We start from the raw sequence: 9,875 nt of genomic DNA, 5'->3' as shown, positions 1-9,875 counted from the left end.
GAACATTGAAAAATGTTAGAATTAATGAATTTAAAACCCATTAATACTCTGTCTAATTCAGGTGAAATTATGGCAGTCTTGRGCAGAAACTTTGGAATGACATGTGAGATTTATTTGGAATGACTTTCTGAAATGACAGAGATCTGAGGAGCACCATTACCACCTTGACTGCTCCTGCCAGTCCCAAAGGTGTCAGACTGCTCTTCCCAGGTGGAATGATCTGGAGTTGCTGTGGGAGCAGAATGTTGTCACCATGAGCGTTGAAGAACCCCCAGGCCTGATCTTGGTGAGAAGCACAGTCCAGACTGGGGAGAATGTCTTTTGTTACCTTCAGTCTCAAATGGGAGGAGAATCAGAAGTGGCCATGAGGTRCTTGGTAATCAAGGAGCTGGTCTGCAGGAAAAGCAGGAGTTTGATTCACAACCTCAAGGGTGGCACTGAACTTCTGCTGAACACAACCCCAAGTCTTGGAAGATGGTTCTGGAGATGAATGTGCTGTCGCTCATGTGCCAGGCCAGGAAATGGAATATCCTTGAGATGTGACAGTCTCAGCACCTGCCTCACACAGGTACCAGTGGGGAGCCTTTGGGGAGCAAACCCAGCAAGCTGCAAGGCACAGCTCTCCTTGCACCAGGTTCTGAGCTGGCTTGATAGAAGGACTATTACCACTTCCTTCTAACAATTRGGACATTAAAATTCCCAACAGCCTAAATTGGGGCAGTTGTGTTTAGGTACCAGACGAGTGCTCATGGGGCTGCATGGGCTTAAGCTTTGCTTTTTCCTCAGGCTGCATTCTCAAGACATTTCCAAGCACAGCGTTCTGTCTGACGGGCACTTTATCCCCTTWTAATCCCTGACTGTATTTACGAGGGTGGCATTTAGCACGGAGCTACTGAGAAATGGCACAGGGGTGCAAGGAAATGGCGCTGCCACAGCTGCAGGCTGCGTCTCCACTGAAATGTGTTACATCCCCAGGGGAGGGCCCAGGCAGGCACCCAGGGAATGAGGGAGGACTCAGGGTAGGTGATATTTCATCCCCCTCCAGCCAGCCAGCCAGGGTGATCCCCTGCTCCGAGCTGCTGGCCCTTTGTTCCTTGCATTGCTGCAGCTCACAGGCGCTGAGCAGAATTACACTGACTTGGGTCATAATAGGGAATACAATAGAGAAGCAGCTTTGTTCCGTGATGTTCAAAATGATGTTTTTTGATTTTATTGTAAGGAACAAGTCTGAAGGCCCTTCTGAAAGGCCTGGCAGCCACAGCAGCCTTTTATTTGTTTAATTGGATCATGTAAAGCAGAGCAGGTTCTGGTGACTGGAAATACAACTCATGTAAGGGCAAGGAGTGTGGTTTGCCAGTAACTGGCTTTCACCACTGCCTGCACCACTACACAGACATTGAAAGAGTGGTCGCCCCATACAACATCAGCTTTAGGGACAGGGAAGAACTTGCCCTGCTGMCACTGAGCCATGGTAGTGCCTCTACCCATCAGGTGACAGCATTGTTCAGCCTGGAGCTGGCTTCTCGAATAACATCAAAAATCCTTTGAAAGGACCAAAGTGAGAGCAACATGAACCCCTGTTGCCATGCTTTTCCCTAGCCACTGACCACATTTGCAGTGGCTACAGGAAGAACCTTGCTCTCTTGTGTGAGAGCCAGGGCTGTGTCCATGAGCAGGGTCTCTGCAGGCCTGGTCAGCTCGGCTGTACAGGACCCATTCTCTGTGACTGGCTGAATCATGGCCACGGTGGTGTCACATTGGTTCGTCTCTCCCATCACCTGCATAACCAGTGCTCTCCTGCTTTTGTCCTGCTGCTGGGCTTGGTTTGTTTTTACAAAGGTCGATGKTAACACTTGAGGGGCTGAGTGACAAGCCAAGAGCAACACCAGGCTGGGATTTGGGTCTMCCTGCCACAAAGCCAGGTAAGACATTTGGGGTTCTCCTGCCCCGCTTTTGRCTCTGTTGTTTATGGGCACTGTGTCCAGAGGCTGTGCACTGCAGTTCTGAAGTGGCAGTTACAGTCTTACCTTTGCCTGGCAGCACAGCAAAAGCTGCAGAAGAGGTAACATTTATAGAGTGCAGAGGGAGACAAAAAAAGCAGCATAAATAAGTGCAAAGCACAGAGCAGAAACAAGATTTAAAATATGGGAGTGTTCAAAAATAGGAGGGGAAAAATAGACCAGGAGGGTGAGGGATGGGGACTACCCAAGTTGAGATGAGCTCCAGCYCAGCAGTGAGGAAAGCAGTAATTCAGCAGCTCTGTGGCTTCTCCTGCTGACCTTTACAGACAGGAGACAGGCACAAAATGCATTTTGCAGCAGGTCCATGGTGGCCAAGTAGCTGCTTTTGGTCAGCAGCTRCTCCAGTGCCACACCAGGGTGCTGTGGCCACCTCTGTGCAGAGGCCAAGGACATTGTCTCTGGCAGGTGACCCCATATTTGCTGTTCAGCTACGACTGTTTGGGGCTGCAGAGATTGTTCCTCCTGGCCCTGAGGCAGTTTCCCAGACTAAGGCAAGAGGAACAGACTCAGGCAGCCCTTACCTGTCAAACAAATGGTGGTGTGAAATCCACACCTGAAGATATTCCATTCTGCACCCCATGCCCCCAAAAGGACTTTGAGTGGCCTAATGCTGCCCCCTCAGTTTTGAAGACTGGTGACCTCAGCTTGAGCTGTTTGGGCCAAATCAGCAGCACAGTCCCTTACCTGTGTTCAGTGCCGTTATTTTCTAAGTGCTATGTTCCTAGAAATTTTTCTGCCTGTCCATCAGGTCCTCCCTCCCCAGTGCTGTCTGAAAAAGCTGCCCACCTCAGTGAAAGCTGAATGAGGCAGGACCATCACCAAAATTACTGCAGGCAATGCTGATGTTTTACATCTTCAACCAGCCAAAGTTTAGGGTCTGCCTTAACCTGATGASATCACAAACACAAAAAGTGAAAACSCGTTAATTGCTAARTATCAGTTGTACTGATGATGCTTTAGGAATTAAAAGTCTCCTTCTTGGCACTCCAAGATGAAACTTGTGATCTACATGTCAGAATTACAGGCCTAAAGAGCACGGAACCAGAAAAGAGAATCAATTGAACTTTTCAAGGAAAAAACTTTATTAATATACACCTGAGAAAAATTTTAATTAGAACAACATTCTTAATAATATTTCTGCAGCACTAAGTGAGTCTGATACACATTTGTATCACCTGTGCAAAGAAGGCATCGGGGTATGTGAAAAATTTAAAAGCTTCACCTTTGAAGGAACTTTGTCAGAATCAAATATAAAATGTAAGTAATGCCTGAAATTAAAAAAAAATCATACTGGTCCAAAAAATTGTTTTAGTTTTATAAATGTATCTGTAAACAGAAATAGCTGGTATTTTAAACAATTTGATTGTGAAGTGCAGCCACTTGTTCTTCTGTCACTGCCAAAAAAAAGTCAGAAAACCAGCCAAGCTCCTGCACACACAGGAAAAGAAGTAATTCTCTGTGCTAAAAATTACTCACTTATTAAAAACATACCCATCCATTTAGTAACTCTTTCCATGACAAGCTAATATATTATTCATTTACCTTTGTTTTTAAGATGTATTGGGCCAAAATTTTTAAATCTCTTTTGTACAGACAAGCAATAGTGACCAAACAGATGGTCGATAGCAGGTTTTTGAAAAATGTTAATACTTTCTGTAAACTCATTTTAGCAAAGATACTGCTAACTGACCTGTTTATCTTGAAGACACTTCTTTATCACAAGAATGCAGAACTCATAAAATGAAGTAACAAGTGATGACTGAAAGTATATTTACCTATTGTACCATCAAGGTATTTCACATTATATATRTAATGCAAAATACATTTTTCTGTATCTAATTAACAGTCTTAAATAAAATTAGTATGCCAAATTTACTGAATACARATGGGCATTAAATTCTAGAGATGTAAACAACTACAAGAAAAGAAAAGCATCAAGTTTTAAATATGCATATGCTGTCAAAACAAGATAGAATTCCAGCAGTTCAGGTAAAGACCCACTTGAATCCAGGCAAGTCTGCAGAGTTCATTCATTCATCTTACACATGAACTATATGCATGCAGCCAATAAAGTTTAATTTCCTAAAGTTCATAAAGCTTTGTAAGGCTCTCAAGATCTTCCAATGAGTACTGATTACTCTGGCTTTCTGAAAGTAAGTCAAACAGTTTCTGCACCTCTTCTTTTTCATTTTTGCTAAGAAGGGCCAGCACCACCTGAAAAAAAAATCCCAACAAGTTACTTTATAATCAGCAAATGACTTAAAATCATAGTATCTGACAGATCTACAAAATTAGTGTGTTGTTTCCTTTTCAGATACAAAAATTCCCTTTAGATTTCTGTGCAATTTAACACACATTCCATCTAGGTTCTTACCTTAAATCTTTCTGCTTTGCTCAAGTAGAAAAGGTGCTGATATGCAAGGCCAGGATCTTTTCCAGCTACATAATGTTCCAATGACTGGATAAAAATCAAAAGKATTTCTCCTTCAAGTTTGTTACTYAGCAGCACTGGCAATTTTTTTGGATCAGTAATTGTTAAAAGATCTGCACAAGCAGCTTTATCCTTAGTGGCATTCACTGCATTTATAATCTGACCGAAGTCGTAAGCATTGGATGGTTCCGAAACAGAGAGTTTCTCAGAGCACTTCTGTGGCTCAGGGTTTTGAACAGCTTCCTTAGCAGTAACACGATGAGTCTCAACATCTTCTGATGTAGCAAACTGTCCCTCCTCCTGTTCATCAGGTTCAGTCACCTTCACAAAGAAAGTGGCAACAGATCACTTTAATGTGGATATAGAGACAACCTGAAGCTTCACTGACTGCACATATTCATCATAGCACTGGATTAAAGCTGGCATTCTACTCTTCATAAAAGAAAGGCACCTATGTTCTTCCATGTCCTACTGCCCCCCTGAAACAGGAGCTCTCTAATTCACCTTTAAAGGATCAGACAAAAGTGTGTATTTCACACTTCTTCCACCACTGGGCACTGCACTGTGGAACCACACCTGGAGAGCACCAGGAGAAAGGAGGGCTGTAGAAAAAAAGGAGGATTCTATACACAAATTAAGAGTGAAGTTCCAGAATCCAAGAACAAAGCAGCAGACACATGTTTCATTTCTCTGCCATGCCTCCAGAGCAGTACAGGCACAGGCAGCTGCATCAGGTTGTTGTTTGGAGTCTTACTGTGGAAAGAGAAAGTTCAGCATGGATACACTGCCTCACTATCCACTTAACTTCTCCAGAGATTTGCAGCTTCAAAGTTTCATGGATTAGTCACTAGAAAACAAGCTATGGGGGCAACTATACTTGCTAAAATCTACTTTAAGCCATCAAGAGTTGTGATATTAGTATAACCTGATTAAACCTTACTGAGCAGGGTCTCTCAATGCCAAGTATTTTGAAAAATCTGAAAATACTGTACTGCATAGTACAGGGGATTAGTAATTTTTGGAAAATACTGCATTTGGCTTATAGACATTTTGTTCTATTTTTCAACAATCCTTAGAATCAAGGGAGAAACCTTGACTGTCTTTTGCATAAYAGCTTGATTAATATGGAATAATGCCGATAAATTATTTTTCTAATTTTCTTTACTTTTTTTTGCTGTTTTCATGGAACTACCTTGTACTACAGCAGGTAAAACAGGAGGCTCTCCACAGGGGCAGCTGTAATTATGACAGCAAACATGAATGTTTCCTGCATCACCCCTAGAAAAATYACCAATGCCAGTAATGTAGTTAGCTGGTCTCTGAACAATGTGGTCACTTCCCAAACCTTCTCTAAATATTTTCCAGGTCCCTTTGTTTGTCACAACTCAGAGCTTAATTAACACTATGCCAGCTTATGCCAGTTACATAAAATCCCACAAGCTCGTGACAATCTGCAAGTATTTCAAGAACATGCACAAGAAGTGCAGCTTCCACTATACCACCACTCTGAAATTACATTATCAAATKACAGTATCACTCTATGAACTGGTAACTATGCATTTTAACTACACATTTGTAAATGAAAACGGGAAAAACAATTCTTAAACCAGCAAACCTACAATCCAAAAATATCAGATGACTGAGAAAATCCTTTCATCACCTAATTCTACCCAGAACTGTGCAAAGCTAACATTTTGATCCTGTACATAACATTACATTCTGTGTTTCTTTTTTAAGATTCTACAGATGTTTTACTCTTCCTCTTTAGGGTAGGATTTCATTTTTCAGATCCATAACTTTAGGACCAGCACAGGAGCAGCCAGCACATCTGCTGATCACAGACCTCTGCCAGCACAGCCCCAGAGGCTGCCCAAGGAGCACAGACTTCAAAAGCAGAACTGCTATTTCACAGCTGCATTSTGTAAAACATGTATTTCAAAGTTTAAGCAGGTTTTGTTTACAAGGAGTGTATCAAGTTTAGTGCCATCTAAATGAACTATTTCCCTTTCTGCTGTAGTTCTGAATACACTTCAGAGCAGTCCAAGCTTTACTTTGTTGTATACAAAAATCCTCCAACATGCCCTAAAAGTAACATGAAAATTACAACCCCATCTCCCCAAAAATGTAGGTTTGAGATGGGCAAAACAAAAGCTCTTATATTATCTCTTCAAAAGTGTAGTTTCTTTGGTGTTTGCTTTTAAAAAATAAAGAGATACACCACCTCTTCTATGGTTATTTTCTTCCTTTGCTTTTGCCGACTGCCAGCTCCAGCGCTGCTGTCACGGTGAAGCAGTTGGGTTACCTCCTCTAATTCCTTTTGTGCTTCAAGAACATTTGGATCTATTAGAAGTACCTTGTTGAAATCATCAGCACTGGCTTGATAATYCTGTAAAAARAAGAAAGTATTTTCTCATAAGCACATCACTAGAAAAGTAAATCTGAAYTAACATACTGTCCCTTACAAGTAAGAAAGGTAAAAATACTGGGACCTGGACATTAGGTAGACAATCATCTAAATACTGGTAAGGGTAATTTCACTAGAGGGGAAAAAGGAAAYTAAGTTTGACTTACTAYTCTGTGATTAAATACKTAAAAATAAAGATGTAATAGGAAATAATTTATTCTCAGAAAATTATTTCCTGTATGAGAGAACAAATTATTAAAGTTTGCTGCTTTTAAGTGTAATTGCTTACAGTGYAACACTGCTTCACAATTAATACACTGTGAGTCCAGCAAGTTTACATTCTTGCTTTGCCAATRAAAGAGTTAAACTGAGCTTTGATTAAAGATGTATCTAATCTTCCTGGGTTTCAATCCAACAGACCATCTCTTACAGTGAAATTTTGCTAATACTTGAGAAGACTGGGATTATGTTWTGAACTCTGGGATAAACCAGCTTAGGGCAAACACAGTGACAGAGTGGCCTTAGGACACAGTTCCTCAATAATCAGTCCTGTAATGTGTTTAATGCTTTTATTTCAAAGTTTTACAGTATAAATTATTATTTTTAGACTGAATTTTCTGGAGATATAAAGTTAATAGCATCAATTCTGAGGAAGACTGGAATTATCACATTGAAAAATCAAGACATCTCAAGGGCTCGAATATCAAAAATAAAGATGAAACATAGCAGTAAACAGTAAAAGACCATGCAGACAGTAAAAGACACACACAATTTCTTTTGTGAGTGGYTTGGTATTTCTTTTGCTCCCAACAAGTATCATAAGGTTACCATCAAATCATTTGTATTATGGAAAAAATTCCTCAGGTACCACCTGAGGTACTTCCTCAGCACCTCAACTGTAATAAAAGAGCCAGTATACAAGTCACTCATACTCTTTTGCACACTGAATATTTTGTTCCATACTGGTGGCCAGTATTCAAGGTGAAGAGAGGCTGCAGGACATCRGCAGGTGAACTGAAGCCAGCTAGGTCATGAAGGCAGAGTAAGAGAATGAGAATTATGTGCCCCAAACAAAGGAATGCACAAAGCGGCCAGGTTGCTTTCATCAGAAAGCCACTACTAATTAAGCTAAACCATCTGAATTACAGATGTGAAAATTCACAGCTATAAAGAAAAGAGGTTCTGGAAAAGACTTCCGAAAACAGTAACAAGGGTCAGCAACCAACTCTACTGGAATTAAAACTGCAGCCTGCCAGACTGCCAAACAAAAATCATACAAGGTGACTATCCAAAACAAGAGAGTGGACTACCAGCTGCAGGAGATGCTGTTGGAGATGCTGTTCAGGGTCCTGTGCCCTATGTTACAGGCCTAATACATCTCACAAACATTTTTTCCTCATCTTCCATAAACTACATCTTGGTAAGAAAAACCCCCTCATTTATTACATTAAACTCTACTGAAGCTTTTGTGGTTAAATGTCTGGTTATTCATATACAAATAACAATTCCCACCCTGGCTAGGTCTTTGCCAAACTACATTCCTTTAGCTCATACAATCTTTCATTACGGAATCATTTGTCAACTTTAGATCATTTTGTTATTCTCTGGTTTTACCTATCACTTTCATCCCTAAAAWGAGCAATTAAATCCAACCACAACAAAACATTTTGCGAGTCCCCTGCTCAGACTGTTCTGACRGAGTTCATGAACACAGTGTTTCAGGTTGTCTTCAGTAATACAAAAATAGCACCTTTTTCCTAGGAAAAAAGCAGAAGTTGTTTCTCCAGTTCTTGACCTTCTTCACAAGTGTGTAACACCCTTTTTTTTCTGACTGGTAGAATCACTATCTACTCATACTAACTTTTTATCAAGTTCAACAATACAAGGTTAGAGATGATTAATACCAGGTAGCTAGCACAGTTACAGAAAAAAATATTACACAGAATTAGGACTTTTCATACTTTCAAAGTTTCATAGCTACTGCAACAGAGAAACAAATGTACTACGTTCCTAGGTCTTGCATTTCGAATTGTAACAGGATGAGAATAGGCTGGTGTGCTGCTAAGCACAGGTGATTTGAGACACCATCAGGTAATTTTTTGTTATGGCAAACATAATGTAGGTGTGAGGTAAGTGTCCACTCAGTTGAGGGACGATGATGAAACCTGGTGGACCTCCAGTCCACTCTTGCCACATGAAAGTAAGCACTTCAGATGCTTGTTTAAAGACACTTGTAAATTTAATAGAAAGCAGATGATGAGAGCTGCCATCGTGAGCCTACAAAAGTGAGAAGCTGGTAATTCAGTAGCAGGGAAGAGCAGAGGGGGCAGATCACGGACTGCTATGGGAGAATTATGGAGTGCAGAGGCCAATTTAACATCACTGAAGATGGGGAACCACCAGAGGGAGGCCCAAAACGAACGACACAGTTCAAGTGATGGAACATGAGATTTGATATCACATTCAGGATGGATATGAACAATGTGTCTGCATTTATGATGATCAGGTACAAGGATGCTCTAAAAACTGTACGTAACATGAGCACTGTGGAGACACCACCACCATGCAGATGGAAAGGAAAAGGTTGAGTACTGACACTGCCACACAGTGACAAAGTACAGTAATGACAAAGGGTCATAAGGCATTTGGGGAAGAAAGAGAAAACAATGATTACTTAAAACCCTGGTTTAATATGACAGGCACTTAAACATGAGCAGATGCCAAGACAGCTGGAGATTTTAGTTAGGACAAATGAAGACAAACTTGGAGAGAATCCATTTGTCRTCAGCAAAGTTACAGTAAACTCCTTGACAGATAAAACAGATAGAGATACCCAGAAGTAGAATATTAGAGCATCAGAACAGATTTGAAACTTGCTTAACTAATGTCCAGTCAAACTTTATTTATTACAATATTCTTGTATTTTCTCAAGTTATTAGATCAATATGCAGGTTTTTATGGAGCAAAAGTATTTATGTAATGTTTTATGTATGCCTAATGTTCTRCAAAGTAATAATCA

General features: G+C 40.7%; 1 protein-coding gene across 1 annotated transcript in view; it reads right to left on the bottom strand.

Annotated features, from left to right (window-relative positions):
- Positions 1 to 3,079: 3,079 nt before the first annotated feature.
- SPAG1 (sperm associated antigen 1) overlaps positions 3,080 to 9,875 on the bottom strand; it is a 37,241-nt gene continuing 30,445 nt past the window's right edge. Inside the window, exons 16-18 of the mRNA XM_057366276.1 lie at positions 6,674 to 6,838; positions 4,396 to 4,773; positions 3,080 to 4,235 (exon numbers count right to left, since the gene is read on the bottom strand). Coding sequence (XP_057222259.1) covers positions 4,104 to 4,235; positions 4,396 to 4,773; positions 6,674 to 6,838 — 675 coding nt within the window. The 3' untranslated portion in view covers positions 3,080 to 4,103. The remainder of the gene's footprint in view (positions 4,236 to 4,395; positions 4,774 to 6,673; positions 6,839 to 9,875) is intronic.

This window comes from Malurus melanocephalus, unplaced genomic scaffold (genome assembly GCF_030028575.1).
Source record: "Malurus melanocephalus ecotype Western Australia unplaced genomic scaffold, MMel_1.1 scaffold_62, whole genome shotgun sequence".
Lineage (NCBI taxonomy): Eukaryota > Metazoa > Chordata > Aves > Passeriformes > Maluridae > Malurus > Malurus melanocephalus.
This window is presented reverse-complemented; position numbering and strand designations above follow the sequence as displayed.